Source organism: Nilaparvata lugens, chromosome 5 (assembly GCF_014356525.2).
Source record: "Nilaparvata lugens isolate BPH chromosome 5, ASM1435652v1, whole genome shotgun sequence".
NCBI classification, from domain to species: Eukaryota; Metazoa; Arthropoda; class Insecta; order Hemiptera; family Delphacidae; genus Nilaparvata; species Nilaparvata lugens.
Window position 1 is genome coordinate 67146538 of NC_052508.1, and position 21742 is coordinate 67168279.

Consider the following 21742-nt stretch of genomic DNA (forward strand, 5'->3'; position numbering starts at 1 on the left):
GTTTCCTTGTGTGACGTTATTCCATGTGTGGAATTTTCATGTGTCACATTCTCATGTGTGACGTTTCCTTGTGTGACGTTATTCCATGTGTGAAATTTTCATGTCACATTCTCATGTGTGACGTTTCCTTGTGTGACGTTATTCCATGTGTGAAATTTTCATGTCACATTCTCATGTGTGACGTTTCCTTGTGTGACGTTATTCCATTTGTGAAATTTTCATGTGTCACATTCTCATGTATGACGTTTCCATGTGTGACATTTATTTGTTGTAGATAAGGCCAAAATCGTGTACTCGCCGCCGGAGAAGTTTTTCCCGTACGGGCGGCCGGCAATCCTCGACTGTCACTTCCGCGCCAACCCGCCGCTCACCAAACTCAGGTGGGAGAAGGACGGATTCCTCTTCGACCCGTTCAACGTGCAAGGCGTCTTCTTCAGGAAGAATGGATCGTTGTACTTCAGCAAGGTGATAACGGCTACGCTTTACTCTTACCACAGAATACATAACAATGAGTGTTCTTTACTCCGTGCTCTTACTAAACTCTGTTAACTGTAGAAAAGGATCAAATACTGCCATTGTAATGTGGACTCCACTATAAAGTACCAGTGTCAATATTATTCTTATTACTTGACCTGAAGTGAAAATATTACTTTACTCTATTCACCATCATGGAATGCTCCCGCAGTATATGACACGTCAAAGTGTAATCCAATATCTAATCAATGTAATCTAATCTAATAAAGGATTCCGTGGTTTCCATGGTTTAAAACTGAGATCTTTCTTAAGAATCATTACAACAGAGTAACGTGAAAGACCACTTTCACGAGATCCTTGATGCAGTGATATCTTAGGGCTCCTCATGAACATTTCATGAACTCTGTCAACATTCTCTGCTGTCCTTGACGTTGATGGTCTTCCTGATCGTCTTGCATCTGCGACATTCCCTGTTTTTAGTGATTTGGAATGGCAATTTTTAACATTTTTTGCTTCCAGTGTTGCATGGAGGATCCCTCGTTCAGACCTCCACCACCTTTGTACTAGCACCACAGATTCCCAGACCTCATAACGAGCTGCTATTTTGGCTCGTTCTTCCACAGTCAATAGAAGGGGCACATCCTCACCATCGCTATCCAACAAATGTAGTTCTTACCGAATTGGCGGTTTATAAATGAAGAAATTATAGTTGTATAAAAATAGGGAGTGACTTATCAGACACTCTGTAGATTACGGAATGAGCCTACATGGGCACTGTGGCTTGTGCGTAGACACGAGTTGGGATTTCAATAAGTAGGTAGGCCTATAGTGAATTATTATGAAGGGGAAGGAGAATGAGATCCAAAATGAATTCAATTTATGAGGATAATTATTCAAATCAAATCAAATCAAATCTTTATTTGTCCCAAAAACATAATTACAATGACAAAAATGGTTATAAATGAAAAAAGTCAAATACAATATATAAAATGAAAAAGAAAAATACCATTAATAGGATTATACATAACTATATTAAAAACGGGAAGTCCCTGCAAGGTTCGAGGAACCTGAGCGCAGAGGCCGAGTGTTCAATTTCAAATTCAAAATTCAAAGAGGCCGAGTAATTACATTCAAATGATAGTTTTGTATTGTAGAAAATCATTCTATATTGTAAAGTCCGTCTGTATCGTATAACTCATTGAATCTGTCTGTAACTATATAACTCATTGGAATTTTATTTCACTGTACCGGTCACAGACTCTGTTACTGATATGTGGGAATTCATCTTTATTGTGAATGTGCTGATATGATTGAATGGAACGTTGAGAATAAGTTGATTCAATTTGGTGATATGATTTAATAAAAGTTTATTTGATTTGCAGGTAGACGAATCACATGGCGGCGACTACGTGTGTACGCCTTTCAATGACCTTGGCACGGAGGGGCCCTCCCCCCCAATCCACGTGATGGTGCAGAGGCCCCCCGTTTTCACCCTCCAGCCGCAGAACCTCTACCTGCGTAAGGTGGGTGACTCCCTGGAGATGCCCTGCGACGCTCTCGACGGTGACGGTTCTCATCGACCCTCCATCTTATGGTATAAGGTGAGTAGTCTTCAAATTTAATAATAATACTGAGTGTGATGCCCACAAAGGCTTGTGCCTGGGTAATGAGTGAGAGGGATGATGATGAGAGATGACGACTACTTTTTAGGTAGACGGGACCGACGGCTTATCGGCTCCTCCGAAAGACGGGGTGGCCGTATCTATGTGATTGTGCTGTGGTCAAAAACTTTTGCCCCGGACGAGATTCGAACTCGGGTTCTCTTGATTATGAGACCGGCGCGTTATCACTTACTCCAACGAGCCACCCAAATGTATGGATTTCATGTTGAGTATTTTTCTTGTATTCTGAGGCAATAAATGAATTTGCTTTGATTGAAGGTTGAATACGATCAAGGCCTCTTGAAAGTTGTGATTGTGATTCTTAGCCCCTCAAACGTTGTTGAAAAGAGCAGGTAGTGGGACCAACTCTCTCACTCGCACATATCATCATTCCTCTCTCTCTCTCTCTCCCTCTCTATCCCTCTCTCACACTCTCTCTCTCTCCCACTCACTCTCTCTCTCACTCTCTCTCTCTCTCTCCAGGTCGTGTGTTAATGGGAAGGATAATTTGTATCTTTCTTAGAGAATCGACAATTATTTGTTGAAACACCGCCGACTTATGAAGCTACATCACATTATTTATATTATCGTTATTTTAATTGCATTCATCTTTATTCTCATTGATTAATTATTAATACTTTGTAAATTCTTTGGATAACTAGCATTATCGTCATTCAATGTAAATTAGTGGATAAGCCAGTAAATATTGAAATATACATAAATGAAGAAATCTAATCTAATCCAATCTTGATTAGCTCTTCATTTCTAATAGGTTTTCTTATAGGATTTATCTAGTGAAATATTGTTTTGATTAAAGCAATTATAACTATTTATTTGAAACAATTATTTTTAATTATATTGTTTTGATTATTTATTTATCTTATGTAATCTTATTACATAATATGTAATCTATTATTTTTCTGTTCTTATGTAAATTTGTCTTCTTTTGTAAAGGGTTGTGTGGCAGAGAGGACCAGGAGTCTTAACTCCGCCCTAATAAAGGCATATAATTGATCAATCAATCTCACTCTCTCTCTCACTATCTCTTTCTCTCTCACTATCTCTCTCTCACGCTCTCTCTCTCACTCTCTCTCACTCTCTCACTGTGAACACTTTCCAGGTATTTAGAATAGAATATTCAAAACATAGAATAGAATAGGAATATCGGTCTCTATAGTGAAGGTCCACGTTATAATGGCAGTGGAGAAAGATAGGAGAAAAACGTTGCTGATCCTCTGTCTTGTCAATGCCTTCTATAGACGGTAGCTCCTACATCTATTTTATTTATTCCTCTATTTCTCTGCTCCGCATATTCCTCCAAATCACAAGTGCTGTAATTTTATAAGGACTATAATTTTCTACCTTTGTACAATTGGACCATCTCGGTTCAGATAAGATGTTAATTTTGTGATTGTGTCGGCACAGAAAGATGGCTCGCCGCTACCGCCGAATCGCTCCTACCTGACAGGCGGCAACCTGACAATTGCGGCCGTTGAGGAGGCAGACCGCGGCCTGTACCAGTGTGTGGCCAGCAATGAAGCGGCAACAATCACCGCCGAAGCGGAACTGCTAATTGAGAATTCGCCCGCCAGAGCGCCCTACAACCTCAGCGCTAGCAGTACCCTAACCACCATCTCGCTCAAATGGATTCCGGGCCATAGCAAGCCGCAGATGGAGTACAGTGTCTGGTCTGTATTACAGTTAGGCCGACTGTATAAATGTCTGTATAGGCCTGCAGTTACTATATACTTTATCTAGTAGCTGTAGCACAGAATACATTCTGTGATGACTGTAGTTCTACAATAGAACTCTGTACTTCTGCAATTGCTAGGTTCTGTAGGCCTACAATTACTATATACCTCATACCGTACTTCATTAACGTCGAGCGCTTAGCTCTAGGGACAAACTAATTCCGCTAGATCGCTCCAGCTGTACTATTCACTTGCTGCCCGAGCATAGCAGGCGTAAAACCGTGTTTTAAAGGTACACATACCAGAGGCTATTATTGTGTCTATAAAAGAAGTTTAAGCATCAACTTTATTCATCAAGAATAGCGCTACAAGTTGCTATGAATTTGAAGTCTATAGAACGAACACTGAATGTGAAAAAGGAGTTTAAAATGCATAAAAATTTAATTTTTTTCAGATTTTCAAAAACAAAGTTGACGTAATTTTTGCTATATTGTAGAGGAGACTTGCATATTTTTCTCAATTTTTTCTGACCAGTAGTTTTTGAAGGGTATGTGTACCATCTGCCTCAAGAAAGTGACTTTTGTAGCCCTTTTGTTGGCTAACAGGAGCTGATAAAAATATTTCAATTACATATAGATTATGTCCTAAGAACCTGTCCAATAGATTAGAAAAAGAAAAATAAAATTTTGCAAAAAAATTATTGAATGCACAATAGAAATAAATGCCAATTCCTTCAATTTGAGAACAAATGTAATCCGAATGAGGATAGGATTATACATATTATAGGATATTATTTACAGGATTATGGGATATTATTATAGGAACGTATTTTATAAATGATTGTCAACTAGAGCAAGAAGAAGAGATAGCATTTTTTGGAATGTTATTGGATAGACGATTGACTTGGACCCCCTACATCGACAAAATTTGTAACAAAATGTCTTCTGCTGTATTAAATTTGTTCTCAGACAACTTTCCAGGTTGAAAGACAAAAAATGACTCCTAACAGCATAACACGGTCTTTTATTGTCACATGTGAGGTGTGCTATTTTAGTTTGGGGTAACACATCCAAACAGAACCTGGACAGAGTTTTCAAAATACAGAAAAGTGCTAGGTGCATGGAAGGTATAAATGATAGGCTGTAGTCATTCAGGCCTTTATTCAAAAGACTTGGACTGCTTACAGTATCTTCTTTGTATTTTTATGAAACAATCTTGTTTGTGAACATGAACACTATACGCCAAAAATTTTAATATTCATGATTACAATACACGACATATAGCTGATTATCATCTAGAAAGCAATAACAGCAGACTATTTGAGAAAAAGGATAGCCTATATTGGTAGGGTATTTTATAATAAACTGCCAAACACCTTGAAAAATCAGGAAAGTGTAGAAATACTCAAGAATCAACTGAAAAAGTTTTTAGTTGATGGAACGTTCTATAGCCTAGTTTCTAGGAGTTCCTTTCCATCTGAGTATCTGGGTTTGTTTCAAAATCCTGACATTCTGTGTTCTGTGTGTATGAATACACAATAATTTTTACTTTCCTTGCCCTATTACCATAGGTAAGGAAAGTATTGCTTTCCAAAAAAAATCAAGGTACCCCAATTTCTAAATTTCTATACGTTTCAAGGTCCCCTGAGTCCAAAAAAGTGGTTTTTGGGTATTGGTCTGTATGTATGTGTGTGTGTGTTTGTGTGTGTGTGTGTGTGTGTGTGTGTGTGTGTGTGTGTGTGTGTGTGTGTATGTGCGTCTGTGTACACAATATCTCATCTCCCAATTAACGGAATGACTTGAAATTTGGAACTTAAGGTCCTTTCACTATAAGGATCCGACACGAACAATTTCGATCAAATGCAATTCAAGATGGCGGCTAAAATGGCGAAAATGTTGTCAAAAACAGGGTTTTTCGTGATTTTCTCGGAAACGGCTCCAACGATTTTGATCAAATTCATACCTAAAATAGTAATCGATACGCTCTATCAACTGCCACAAGTCTCATACCGTATCTGTAAAAATTTCAGGAGCTCTGCCTCATCTATGCAAAGTTTGATTTTAGATTCACGATTATCAGGCTTCAGATACAATTTAAACAAAAAATCCTAAGTGGAAAAGTTTCAGCATGAAAATCTCTACAATTAATGTTTGATTTAATTAATGTTCAAAGATTTAAATTCGAGAAAATGTGATTATTCAATTGCAAATCATTGTTGATTCTATTAAATCATTCACTATGAAGAGATAGCAGAACTCATGACGTGTATCTCCAGCGTTATTGCCCTGTCACCCGCTGGCTCAAATCTTTGAATAGTAGACTTGAGATGCGCGTGAACACTAGCGTCAGGTGATCAATTTTCATAACGGCAAGGAAAGTTGTGTGAGTGCGCCACACGAGATTTTTATGTTATAAATAAACTGGACAGCCTTTTTACATAGGCACATACTGCGAGTTATACTCAAACCATATGTGTAATAATATATTACATTTATGCAAATTATATGGTATATTGACTTGTATTACACTCCATCCTGGGGTCCCCAAGACGTAATCTGAAAAAAAGTACCTACCCAACTGTAACACAGAATACATTCAGTGACTGTAGTCTGTGGACTATGTGACAACACCCTCAATACAGAGTATGATAATAGAGAAAAGATAGTATAAGAAGATATCCCATGATTTATGCTCCAAACTTCACTGTTTACTCAAATCGGTAGTCCTATAGTGAGACCCATGTTATATAATGACAGTGGAGAAAGATAGCAGATAGACTTGCCAATTCTCTGTCTTTCCACTGCCTTCTATAGAGGATAGCTGATACCGCTATTATATTTTATGTAGTATTAAATTTTTATTTTTTGACACAATTACAAATCATATGAATATGATCGGGATAGAATAACAGGCAAAGCCCAAAACTATTCTGTTCCCAAATTTTGATAAATAATAAAATGTCCGAAATAATAAGTTATGTTCTTACTGAGGAAAGTTAAAGTTGAAAGTTCTGTCCAAAAATATATATTTATATAAAAATATAAATGTTCATTCTTGTTTAAAATAATCAATTATATTTTCATTAAATAGAATTATGGTAAATATAAAGAAACTTCATTTTTTTATAAAGTACTATAGAATTATAGTACTTTTTAAAATTAATTTTGAAGGGTATTATAATTATATTTTATAAATACAAGAAAGTAGCACAGAATTCATACATTTTTGAAATATGGAACTACCAAAAGAGTTGTAATCAAATATTTTATTTGTCGAGGAAATTTGTTTTTCAGTGATTGTTGAATTATGTTTTTGAGTGAATTTTCATGATTGATAATTAATATTTTGTTAATAATTATATCTTTATTATGATTTATTATTATGTTTGTTTCTGTCCATAATGTGAACCACATTGGATGGTCACAGATAGACAAGTCATTAAAAATGAAAGAAAAAGCATGCACTCAAGGCAAGAGCAGGCATCAAGTAAAATACCGCTCCAAAGTAGCACTCCCACAACTGAAAAACTCATTCAGCGCATAAAACGGGTGATCCTCAAGGAACAGCCTCAACTTTCCCCTCAGGCTTGCCAGTGGCAGAGTCCCCGCTGTAATGCGTAGCTTGTTGATGATCTTTCCCATCATGTAAGCCGAACTAAAACCTGCGTTCTCCCAAGCCTGCAATACGGGAGGTCGAGCCTATTCCTATTACGGGTAAATGATTGTCTATATTTCAAACAATTATATATTTTAACGGTGCATACAAATTAATTTCATATCAAATTACTCACAAAAGCATGAAGTTTATGATGGTGTATTAAATGTTCTCACAATTTTTGAGGAAGCTAGGTGTTGAGGTATGATTTCAGGATCAACTGTCATTTTCACTGTATTTTTGAGGCGGAGTTTGGGGTATGATTATGTTGGTTGAACTATCATTTCACCCTACTGTAATTTATTCTGACTATGTGTAACCTTATCTAAATTTGGGAGAGGAATAGAACAAGGTTACCTTATTTTTTCTCTCCCTATCATTTTTAAGATGTACTTATTGTATCAACCAATAGAGGATAACGAATAATAATTATTCATTGATTAATTGATTTCTTCACCCTACTGTTATTTATTCTGATTATGTGTAACCTTATCTAAATTTGGGAGAGGAATAGAACAAGGTTACCTTATTTTTTCTCTCCCTATCATTTTTAATATGTACTTATTGTATCAATCAATAGAGAATAAAGAATAATAATTATTCATTAATTAATTGATTTCTTCACCCTACTGTTATTTATTCTGACTATGTGTAACCTTATCTAAATTTGGGAGAGGAATAGAACAAGGTTACCTTATTTTTTCTCTCCCTATCATTTTTAAGATGTACTTATTGTATCAACCAATAGAGAATACAGAATAAAGAATAATAATTACTCATTAATTTATTGATTTGTGCAGGTACCGGCGACTGGACGCACCCGAATGGAAGACGCTGAAGATAGCTCGCGGTGCGTCGCAGGTGACTGTCCACAACCTGGCGCCAGGACGCGACTACGAGCTCATGGTACTCAGTCAGGACCAGCGAGGCGACGGCATGTTTAGCAAGATCATCAGATACAAGACTAATGGTACGCCTAAATAATACATTGCCATCCAACTAATGTTAATTTATTTATTTATTCATTCCATTCCACAATCACAATATCAAATTAATAATAATTGGGAGAGAATCAACAGTATAAACCTAAACCTTTTCTCTCCCTAATTTTCATAAAAATACTCTATTGAATTGAATTGAAAAATCTTCATTCATAAACATGTACAGGTACATTAGGAACAGCGTCAATATACAAACAACATAAACATAAAATGTAGTAGAAGAGTAAAAAGTAGTAAGTCTTAAACCTCCTATATAAATGAACAAAAATCGATAATCAACAATCACAAACGCACAGTTCTATATTCATAAACATGTATAGGTACATTAGGAACAGCGTCAATATACAAACAACATAAACATAAAATGTAGTAGAAGAGTTTAAAAAGTAGTAAGTCTTAAACCTCCCATATAAATAAACAAAAATCGATAATCAACAATCACAAACGCACAGTGCTATCTGCAAACTCCTGCAGGGAGTACAGACACAATGATATTAAAAACTCCTTGAGTTGTATACTTAATTTTTTTATGTTCTCCATCGCCTGCAATTCTAAAGGCAGCATTGTGAAGTATTTCCTTCCCATGTAGTGCGTCTTTTTCTTGAAAAATTCTAACCTATGTCTTTCCGTTATCCTCCCAAATCTAGTATTGTACCCATGAGTCTCATTCCGTAGTTCTTGTACAGAGTAATTCCTAAAAACCTAATAATTTTGAATCAATCTAATTGACCGGCCGGCCGAGTGGTAAGAAGCATTGCAAACTTCGGTCTGCTAGTACATGATAATATCAAATACATATTGCCCGTAAACTGTAAGAATGCCAAGCTGCGAAAACCCCAGTTTTACAGAGTCCATTCTTTTTAGATTTATCATTATTCTGATGTTTTTTTCTGTTGAATGAGAATTCTAACAAGATTGTTCTTGGTCGTGGCTCCGTAGATGCATAAACCATAGGCCAGATGGGAGTGTATTAGTGAATGATAAAGCGTTTTCATAGTTGGAAGACTGCATTTATTTGACATTTGTCTTAAAGCATACAGCCCATGAAAAATGAGGTTATGAAAACAACTTTTATTAAAATCACAACAATTTACAGTCCAAATATACATTACCTATGTTACCCCCAATAACCTAGTAACGCACCGAGTATCATCGTTTATCTAAATTAATTGATTTTTTTACTAATAACATGCACAAACATTAAAAACCTAATGATTTTGAATCAATCCAATTGACCGGCCGGCCGAGTGGTAAGAAGCGTTGCAAACTACGGTCTGCTAGCACCACCTGGTTCGTGGGTTCGAGTCCGCCGATGGCATGGACGTTTGATAATCTCATCAATTCACCAATGCACATTACCCAAGTACAAAGCAAAAAGATCATGTAATAAGAAAAATATTTATTTACAAAAACACGTCTAAAAAGTAATCCACATTCGAAAATAATAGAATTATTCATTGTAGATGGAATTAAATAGAGAATGCATTTATTCGAATGCTAATTAATATAAAATTATTATTTAACAAAAATCCTGAATAAATGCTGTAAATCACCCCGAAGACTTCTGCTACTGCAGACATTGACAATAGGGTTTTAACAGCTAGATGGAAATTCGATGAGATCTACTATCCAAAAATTATTTGCCAGCCCGGGAATCGAACCCGGTACCTCCCAATTGCTAGTCAGGAATTCATTGTAGGTATCACAAAAGCACTATCGTACATAATCAATCATAGCTCCGCAGTATGTTGTGACATGTCAAAGCAATTAAAAGTTATATAGAGGCATTCAAACAACTAGAAACACTCCTCCAAGTATTCACCTTGCACTAATAGTCCTTGTGGCCAATTTCTCATCAGTTTTCACTTGGCCTACTCTTCATACTCTGTATGCTTGACAAAACAATGAATAAAATGAAGATAATGCTAACTCAACTTTTTATAGCCTTATAATGAAATTTTAAATAATTCTAATAATAACTTGAGGAATGAAGATATAGGTATTACCTTTGACTATAGAAAGAATTTCTTTCTATAGTCAAAGGTATTACCCTAATGCAGTGTGAATAGTACGTCATAATTTTCAACTTTAAAGAATTGGGTTTTGTATGACATTTGGCTTTCATGACTCATGCAAGTCTTCATAATAATATCATGCGAGTTGGTCTTCGAAACATGGATAGCTGATACAGGATAGCTGATAAACAGGATAGCTGATACCGCTATTATATCATATGTAGTATTAAATGTTCATTCCTGTTTAAAATAATCAATTATATTTTCATAAAATAGAATTATAGTAAATATAAAGAAATTATACTTTTTATAAAGTACTATAGAATTATAGTACTTTTTAAAATTAATTTTGAAGGGTATTATAATTATATTTATAAATACAAGAAAGTAGCACTGAATTCATACATTTTTAAAATATTGAACTACCAAAAGAGCTGTAATCAAATATTTTATTTGTCGAGGAAATGATATGTTTTTCAGTGATTGTTGAATTATGTTTTTGAGTGAATTTTCATGATTGAGAATTAATATTTTGTTAATAATTATATCTCTAAATGATTAATGATTGTCTATATTTTTCAACGGTGCATACAAATTAAGCTCATATCAAATTACTCATAGAAGCATGAAGTTAATTATGGTGTATTATAAATATGTTCTCACAATTTTTGAGGTAGCGTTTAAGGTATGATTTCAGGATCAACTGTCATTTTCACTGTATTTTTGAGGAATTCTTCTGAATCTATGTTGTTGTTTTTTTCAAAATTTGTAATTTTGTTTTTTCAAATGTTTTTTTTTTTTTGTTGTTGTAAATGATTCCAGATCACTTCCAATTAGCATAGTAGTAAGAGGCGATATGACGTGTCAAAAGTTCAGAACTTTTGTAGCAGAACGTTCTATATAACCTGTAGTATACACAGTACCGTGATTATGTTCAATTACTTTTTAATTTGGTAAAATAATTATTTTAAAATATTATTTTTGCAGATCCAGAAAGCAGCTTTGAAGGATCAACGTCAAAGGGGATGAATCAACCTCTAGGTAAAAATTAAATTCAACAAATCAAATTGATGAATATGAATCAAAATTGGATTCTCATTCCAAGATATTTTGATAAAATAATAAATCAATAACCATTGGCATAATAATTTTTGTGGCACCAATATGTTCTAAAATTATCATGTCTCATGTAAAATCACTTAACTTCCTAGAAGAAATTTATTTATTTATTAATTTATCACATTGTGTACAAATACTTGAGATGAGGAAAGGCACAACAGGCTCATACCCAAAACTTTCACATTTCCAATTTATACTATACTGTCCAAATCAAAATGTTGGTTATGTCACTTTCACTTTTCAAAATAAAATTTATGCTCTTCAATACTCACACTTCAAACTTTGAACCAAATAGATACTATTAGAGCCTAGAATCAAAAAATCTAGAACAGTAACTTAATAATTATTCAAAAAGTCTAAATTTTGATTGAAACTAAAAATTTTCGAGCTAAAAACCTCACACTTTATAGAAAATCACATTGATGTGAATCTTACTAATTATAAATTATTAAACAGGTTAATTGAGTAAATTAATGAAACACATCAGTAAAAATAATTAATTGAATAGAGAATATTTTATGACTCGAATCACTTGTAGGCTAATCGCATAGTTTAGGCTTAGCTCGGTTGCTCAAAAGCTTGTTAAATTTTTAAAAATCTGTTGACAGAAAACTGTGTTTTTCAATCATTGAGAAACTCCAAAGTATCAATTATTCTTATTCAACTAATTTTATCGAATCTTTTTTATTTAAACACTGTGCTCTCAAGTGAATATTTTAAAAACAACTACTGTTTGAAGTAAAATAAGAAAATCATTTCACTTGTGAGTAGGAGCTTTGTCAGCCTGAATGAATTTCAATTATGATTGATGAATGCCACGGGAGCAAATCAGAGAAGCCTTCTCTTATTGTTACTCGTGGCATAATATAATCATGAATAGAATTTAAAAAAAATAAGGTCATAGAATAGAAAAATGAAAATGAAAAAATTTAATCAGGCTGATGAAGCTCCTCCGTAGGAGTGAATAATGCATTTCTCATTTCTCATCAGAAATTAAGTGTTTTTCAAATATTCACCTGATAAAACAGTGTCTAAACTACTATTTATTAAAATTTAATAAGCTTTTGAGCAATCGAACTAAGTCTGAACCTGAGCCTTATCTAAGCCTAAATAAAGCGATTCCATTAATCTACAGGTGACTAGTCACTTGGACCCTCCAAGTCCAATATTCCTACTGATATGATTCCCTGATCCTCTGATTGGTTCCCGTGCCATTATTTAATCATGATTAAAACTCAATATAATTATGCTTCTGAGCAACCAAGCCTTGGAATTAACGTCTGTATGTTATGTAAGTTGGCACTTACCGTATTCACATTTCCTTAAGAGGCTACTATATAATAAATTGTTACATTAAAATAAAAGTTCTCAAGTACCCTTGAGAATTGGAAATTCTTATTAGAAATGACTATATTAAATTATTGAAACATGCAGTGAATTAATATAGAACATTTCAAGAGGGTGAATTGTATATCATTCTACTTAGGTAACTGATAATTTTTATTTAATTCCACGTGAGTTGGCTTCAGAAAACTGTAGCTAGGGTTGCCACCTTTTTTTAAGAAAAATAAAGTAAATTGGTAATCACAGGCCTAAAAAATAAAGTACATTAGGCTTGAATAAAGTAGCCATTTTCAAGTTTAAATGAAAAATGAATAAAAAAGTATTGACTAATTTATGTACATATTATAAGACCCACCTCCATATTATGTTCTATTTCTTGGTTTGCATAATTTTATTAAGAATGGGACTATCTAAATAGAATTAAATGATATTTATTAGTTTATTACTATTTAATTTTGCTGTAGTGTAGGTATGAAATCTTCTTTCACATTAATTTAATTTACTGCTTTTGCTTCCAACGTTCAAAATCTTCATATTAGCATTCATATCAATATATTATGGTTTCCTCTATCAAGTGCTCCACATGGCTGATTATTGAGAAGTATATTTTTTTATTTTAGAGCTTGAATGTGCTCCTGGAAAAAATAAATAAAGGATTTTAATAACTTTTATAAGTAGTCCATGCAAATAAAGTACCTAATTTCGAATGGATATTCAAAATACAATACATGAATATAATGGAATACAAAATGAGTTTAATCATGAATTTTAAATTTAATAGAAAATTAATTAGTTATTCTTAAAAATATATTTCTTATTGCTTTTGGCCATCATCAATAAATAATTGTTACTGGTGAAGAGTTGCAAAGCATCTTTGCAATCAATAACATTCAAATTGAAATAAATCATTTGTTCATTATTTCTTATGAGATTCAAAGAGGCTTTGCTCCTCTCATCTCTTCACTTATTATTCATCACCGAAAAACCCCTTTTCACAAATGCTGAAGTGGCAGGGATAGAGAGTAAATATATGAAACCACTTTATAAAAACTCTTGAACTCATCAGCATCACATGACTGAAAAAATGTAGCCAATATTTATTTTAAATCTGACAGTCTCCGCAACTCTACACTAACCTAGAATGTTTTTATTTCCTCGTACTTTATTGAGCAAAATAAAGTATTTTTGCGTACTTTATCTTGCTTACTAAGTATAAAGTACAAGACCTCCAAATAAAGTACAATACTTTATTATATAGTTCGGGTGGCAACCCTAACTGTAGCTCACATACAAAAGATGATAGCATACAGTCCATACAAAATTACTTTTGACTTGGAGAGACATGCGCAGCAGAGAAAGCGGCGTGATGTTGCCGTTCTGAACCGGCCAGCATTCTCCAATTTCTAGAGAGTGTTCAAGTGTTCATGATACACATATGAAGTTTCCTGTCTGAAAGCACTGAATTTAATCATAGAGAAACAATAGCGTAAGTAGATATCCCATGGCATAGGGCGTTTACTGTCAATTATTGTCGATTTTTACTGTTTTGTTGGGGTGAGAGTGTATGAACGGCACAGTATGAGAGACTACGAGCGTCACATATCTTCACGGGAAAGAACTACATTAACTATCGGCTTGGGATAACAGCAAAAGCTGCGACATGAACGTCCTTTACCATGGGATATCTACTTACGCTATTATTTCTCTATGATTTAATCTACAAATTGGCAACTGCGTTTCTACCTATGATTCTATTCATCACTGCATGTAATTGGCTGATCTCCTTCCATTTTATCTGCTCCGCATATTCCTCCAAGTCAAAAGTAATTCTGTATGGACTTATAATTTTGTTGTATATTGCAGAGAGCTTTCAGCAGATAAGTGCGCCCCGCAATCTGCGCGTGCACCTGGACGTGGAGGGGTACCTGGTGTCATGGGAGCCGCCTGAACTAGGCGCTAACAGCCTCAAGGTGTACACAGTCAGCTGGTACGAGGATGGCCGCGAAACCGAAATCATCAAAGCCGATACTACTGAGAATTCTTTCATTGGTAACTCTATACATTCTACACTATTCTCTGCAGTGATATCCGTGATCTAGTGAACAGAGTGCTCGCGTTGCAGCCTTGAGGTCCCGGGTGCAACCCCAGATGTGAACAAAATTATGCCGGCGCCACACTCTCGCCGAATTTGTACAAGTGCCAATATTCCTCTGCTTGGCTCCCCTTCGCTTCGATTTATGTGGATCGGAGACGTTGAAAATTCGGTGAGAGTGGAATGCCGGCATTAGACCTGTATGCACGCCTTGGAAAAATATATAAGATCATTTCTGATATTTGTGTTATCAATTTAAAAGCTGCTATAGTGTAATGTCCACGTTATAATTATAATGGGATAGTAAGATAATAAGAAGGGATAGGATGACAGCGATACCGATTCTATGCATTGCAAGTGCCTTCTATAGATGATGGCTAATTACATTTATTATTACATTCCTTAATCACAACATCAAATTAATGATTGGGAGAGAATCAACAGGATAAATCCAAAACTGCTTGTTCCTATCCCTAATTTTGATAAAAATAGTCCAAATGAGGTTATGAAAACACTTTTATAAAGATCACAAAAATTTACAGTTCAAATATACATATTATAGCCTACTAAAAATTTTGTATCTCGGTTGATCAGAAAGATGAAACAAATTATTATTACACTTGAATATGCATTAATAAATTGAAAAATATTAAAAAACTTGATAGATTTGAAGCCAGAAAAATCACAAAAAACGGTATATGTAATATTATCTGTTTATTCTTGTTTAAAAATAATCAATTATATTTCATTCATCAAGAAAATATATTTTTTCAATAATTTGATAATAAATTCTCATAATTGAGATCGAATATTTTGTTAGGTAATTAATATTATATTTCTACATCGATAGAAAACGATCTGGCAACGTTGCGGAGCTGGAAAACAATAGCGCTATGTGCTTTGTCGAATGATAGATGAAGGTAACAACACAATTTTCTAATCGAATACTGTCATTACAACATGGACCTCACTTTATTCCTGTTATAGTGAGGTCCACGTTATAATGACAGTATTTGATTAACTTTGATGTTGCTATCCATGTCTATCATTCGACAAAGCAGGTAGTACTATCCTTTTCTAGCTCCGCAACGATGCCAAATCTGTTTCTAACAGTGTAGAAATATAATTAATTAAGGCAGAGAACAGGCAACGCTGTTCTTTTATCTCCATCCACTGCCATTATAACGTGGACCTTACTATAGTTGTGAATACTGTACTCAATATTGTTGTTCTATGTTGTGTTATGCATCATATATTTTACATTTTTGTTCTATGGCGAACTTATGCAATAAGTATCTTATGCCTAATATGGCATCAGAAGATATCCCATGGTTTAGGGTGTTGATGTTCCAAATTTCACTGTTAACTCAAACCGTTAGTGTTCGTAGTAGTTCTTTTCCTTGAACCTTTGTGACGCTGGTGGTCTCTCATATATTGTGCCTTTTACAGTAATAATAGACAGTAGTCAACAGTAATCGGCTTGAGTTGACAAAAAATCAGCTTTAAATTTTAAGCGTAAACGACCTATACAATGGGATCTTCTCCCTATGCTTGCAAAGTATTATTAAAAATTCATCAGGACTATTCATTATTCATTTTTTATATCCCCTACCTTCTATATAAGTAGTCAGAAGGTTTTCGAACTAGCGTAGCAAGTTCTTACTGTCTTATTGATGACTTGAGTCTCTAGCCGTTGTCATTATCTGTTTTTTCTGATTTTGTTCCACAATTACTTATAAGTTAGATACAAATTCTCATTAGCTGCAGACAGAGCATTAGAATATATTGTTATGTAGACTTAGTGTCGGTTGTACAAGAGCCGGTTAAATTGTAACCGTTATTAATTTCACTACTTTGTTGTAGTTCAGACACTGTGTTTCTTGTAAATATTTGAGAAACACTTACTTTTCTTGAAGTATTGAGGCCTCATGGCTGATGAAGCTCCTCTTCAGGAGTGAAATGCATTCCTCAATACTCCAACAAAAGTAAGTGTTTTTTCAAATATTTACAAGTAACACAGTGTCAAAACTTCAACAAAGTTATTATATAGTGTTTCGTCATGGAAAGCAACTTCAATAAAAAATGTGTCTGATGATCTTTTGCAGTGAAAGACCTGAAAGAGGAACGAACCTACCACTTTCGCGTAACTGCTCTCAGCGACAACGCGTACGAGGCTAGCAGCGAAATGTACACCATCCACATCCCCGATTACCAGCGGGCGCGCGTCATCAACATCGGTGTGGTGGTAGGCCTGCTAATCATGTTCGGCGCAGTTGCCGCGCTCTGGTATGTGCGCAACGTGTATCGGCGAACCAACCACAAACAGGCGCACTTTGACGACAGCTGAATCTGCGCACATCATCTGCGCACACCAGGGGCCCGTTTCACAAAAGTCGCAAGTTACATTATACATTCACCCACGGTATATAGAAGAAGAATTTTATATTATCATCTAATTTAATTTAATATTTTCATCTAAATACCGTGCATTCACCTATGAATTTCAACGGAACGGTGACTCTAAAATCACCAGTGAAACTAGCCATATGAACCCAGCCATGAGAACTTTATTGGGGAGAATGATCCAAGAAAAAACTGAAACAAAAATTAATGTTGCTGGAATTATTGTGATATAGTGAGGTCCACGTTATAATGGCAGTGAAGAAAGATAGGAGAACAACGTTAACGATACTCTGTCGTTTCTCCACTCTCTTACTTTACTCTCGGTTTTTCTTCGTTTTTTAAATTTGTAGTGTAGTGTTCGTTTATAAATCTATAGTTTATTTGAATTCTTATTCATAATTTATTTTTGAATTGTAATAGTATATTTCGCACCTAGGGCCGAAAATGAGACTTTTCTGGCTCGAAATCGGTTTTCAAGTCCGAGGCCGTAGGCCGAGGACTAGAAAAGATTGAGAGCCGGAAATACATTTTTGCCCATGGTGAGAACGTTCTTTTTCGCCACACAGAAAAATAAACAATATAAATATGAGAATAATTGTTTATTCGGCACTTCCAAAAGCAAAACAGGAAGGTCATAGCTCTAGCAAATCTGAGGTAATCTGAATATCAGGAAATTGTCCAAGTATTTTTATTTTTTATTCTGATTTGTCTAAATAACCTAAAAGATTATGTTCAATTATGTAACAGGTTCAGTTTATACTTTTTATTCTTCCAAATGACTATAAGATGATATTATTATAAATGTTTTGATTCTTGAATAATAAACACAAATAATGAAAGTTTTTTGATCAGCTGTTTTAGCACACTTGAAATTTGGCCAATCTGAATGTCAACGTCAACAATGCTTGTTGTTGACTTCTGAAGTTTAGGTTAGAAGTTCTATCCTACTCTGGAAATCGAATTTGAATAGTTTATAATATATATTTTATCTGTATTTCATTCATCCAAATAAAATGATAGTATCTTATTGCAGAATACTTATTCAATTTTAGAAGCATAAACTGATTCCGTTTCATAAACCATTTTGTAAACACGTTCACATCAAATCAGAATCAGCTGACTTCAAGGTTATTTTACAGCCCTAGGGCCGTAAAACTTTTACCGGCCTGGTCAGAAAACAATCATTTTCGGCCTCCATATGACGCACGAAAACCAGCTCATTACATCCAAGTGGGGCGAAAAGTATATTATTATTTTTATGTAATGTAACTACACCCTAATGGCTAAAGTGTATGTCCAGTGCCAAAACACCTGTCATCAAATTTTTGGTTGGGATCGATTTAATATGTTATTTTGAGCACAAAATCACAAAAATTGAACAGCAGTCACTATTGTTTTTAAAATAAACCAAGTTCAAAGTAGCACAATTTTACATGCAGTTAACCTATAAGTAGCAGCCATAAGTAGCTAAGGTTATAAAAAGCTTTAGGTTAGAAAAGTTTTGGTTAGGAAAGCTTAGGTTAGAAAAAGCTTTGGGTTAGGAAAACTTAGATTAGGAATATCATAATTTGATGATTTCGATAATCAAAATGGCTGGTACTCACAGGTTAAATGCATGTAAAATTGTACATTTAAAATATTCTAATCCGCTCATAACAAAATCATGCATTATGCAATTTAAAAACAATATTCTGGTTCAGATAATTTTATATAAATTCTGGTTTTCGATTTTGTTAATAATGAAATTTCACTAATAAATGTTTCAATGATTCATTTTTTTATTATTGAAAATTGTTCTTATTCTTGTAACTTGTTATGATTCATAAGGCATTGGGACAAAAGGCAAATTTCAAAATCAAAAAGAGTTTGAAGTTTCCAATCTGAAAATCAACAATTCAGTTCCTAGTTGGAATCTATATATTATTATTCTGTGGGGAGAATTTAATTTACAACTCAAAGCCGAGCAATATTCCTTGAACAATATAACAAAATAGCACATCATGTTGTTCAATCTATAATGATAACAGCAGATAAATTTGAAAATTGGGGAACTAGAACCCCATAAAATGGTGACTTCGCAATGCATCACGGGATTGTGTCATGACCTGTATTTATAGACCTTGAATTCATGTAGCCTTCATACCTCTCACTTGAGTTTTGTGTGTACCTGTAGTCCAGGCGATGAATGCTCAAAAAAGGGTTTAGAGGGAATAGTTGGGAAGACAATTTCTGACCCCGCAGTTCTGTTAAGGGTGATGAGAAGGTGAACATATCAAAAGTCCCCACCCCTACACACTGTGCTAAGGGAGTGGGGTGGTTTAAAGGTACCATTTTTTGGTTTCTTGCATAAAAATCAAAAACTATATGTAACTTAAGGACTTGACTGTCATATAACAAATTTGAGCTTACATAATTTCCTATAATATTCATTCCACAATTGTTTTTATATCTCCTCTAGTTTTCGAGATATCCGCCCTTGAAGGTGTGATATTTTTGAAAAAAAAACATGTTCCCCACCATTTTTTTCTATTTTTGCTCTTATAACTTTTCAAAAATCTATAGGAAAAATCCGTATTGATTATGAGCTTATAGAGCATTAAATTCTCTTCAATTTGATGTATGATTCCACACTTGTAGAGCATTGAATTGCCTTTGAAATGATTTATTACTTCACTATTCAAAGTTTTCCTCTAATTGTCATAGCAGCTTCAATGTAGGGGGTGAAATTTTCATTGCTGCAACAAGTGTCAACTCAGCGGTTCCACACCTTCAACAGAGGGGATAAAGATGCGCACTTTTGCTATGTTCACCTACTAACTAGTCCAAATCAAGCAGCAAAGTCAAAAATCATGTCACAGACACCCCCTTTAAATGTAATTGTCAAACGATCAATATTGTTGCAGCAATGAAAATTTCATCCCCTACATTGAAGCTGCTGTAACAATGAGAGGAAAATTTGAATAAGAGAGTTATAAGCCCTGAAAGAGCAAAACATTGGATAAAAACCTGTTATTTTAACAATTACTCACCTTCAAGAGTGAATATCTAGGGCACTGTTGGGAATATCACAAAGTTTCACTGAACAAAAAGTGTAGAAAATTTATCAAGCTTTTATTTTGAATAGTTAGTTATGTCGGTTGAACGCATTGTTCTCAAAATATGAGTGTGGAAGCAAAACGCTGAAAAATGCAACTTTTAAACCACCCTCATTCCCTTAGCACATGAGTTAGGAATGGGGACTTTTGATATGTTCTTCTCCCAACTAGTCTCAACAAAGCTGCGAAGTCAAAAATTTTGTTTAAAACATTCCCTATAAATTCCTTTGTCAATTGGTCTATTGTTTCAAAAAATGGAGATTTCACACTCAACACTAAAGCTACTGCAAAAGGTGTAGGGAAATTCGTAAAAGTGTGGAATCATACACCAAATTGAAAGCGGTCGTCACACCAACATCTGCTAGCGGTAGCGAGCTCGCTCCCGCGGAGGTAGTTTTTCTGGAAGCAGTTCACACCAAAAAACGTCCGCCAGCGGTAGTTTGGTTTTGTTCTTGTTTTGATGAGGCTGGTTCTCTAGAAGTGGGGGAAGGCCGGCAACCAGAGTGAGTCTCGGTATTCTGCGCATACGCTACCGATGGCGAAGTTCTGGAGTTCGCTTTCCATGTTATTAGATTGGCCACGTCAGACCGAGCTCACTACCGCTAGCGGTACTCCCACTAGGAGACGTTTCAAAAGTTCGCCTGGCTCGCGAAGTGAAACTACCGCCGAGGTACTACCTCCGCGGTAGCGAGCTCGGTGTGACCTGCCCTGAAGAGAATTTAATACTCTATAAGCTTATAATCAATACGGTTTTTTCCCATAGATTTTTGAAAAGTTATAAGAGCAAAAATAGAAAATAATTGGTGTTAAACGTGTTTTTTTTTCAAAAATGTCACATCTTCATGGGAATCTTTCGAAAACTAGAGGAGATATAAAAAAAGTTGTGGAATAAATATTGTAGAAAACTATGTAAGCTTTAATTTGTTATAATGACAGTCAAGTACTTAGTTTTTTATTTTTATGCGAGACACCAAAAAATGGTACCTTTGAAAAAACAGGGGGTAGGGGTGTTCAAACCCTAAACAGAACTGCGGGGGTCAAAAATTGTCTTCCCAACTTTTCCCTCCATTACCTTTCCTTGACTGGACTACTGGGGATATAAGCAGGATTCATTTTCAGTTAAGTTAGAGTCACAGTTCAGCACCAATACGTTGGACAGCAAAGTCCCTCGTTCGGTTGCTCAAGATTCTGGG

General features: G+C 34.8%; 1 protein-coding gene across 1 annotated transcript in view; it reads left to right on the top strand.

Annotated features, from left to right (window-relative positions):
- Window positions 1-17870, top strand: part of LOC111046941 (protein borderless) — a 41935-nt gene extending 24065 nt beyond the window's left edge. The window contains exons 5-11 of the mRNA XM_039429123.1: window positions 275-465; window positions 1857-2075; window positions 3561-3823; window positions 8281-8450; window positions 11484-11537; window positions 14823-15008; window positions 17157-17870. Of these exons, the coding sequence (XP_039285057.1) occupies window positions 275-465; window positions 1857-2075; window positions 3561-3823; window positions 8281-8450; window positions 11484-11537; window positions 14823-15008; window positions 17157-17398 (1325 nt within the window). The 3' untranslated portion in view covers window positions 17399-17870. The remainder of the gene's footprint in view (window positions 1-274; window positions 466-1856; window positions 2076-3560; window positions 3824-8280; window positions 8451-11483; window positions 11538-14822; window positions 15009-17156) is intronic.
- The last annotated feature ends 3872 nt before the right edge of the window (window positions 17871-21742 follow it).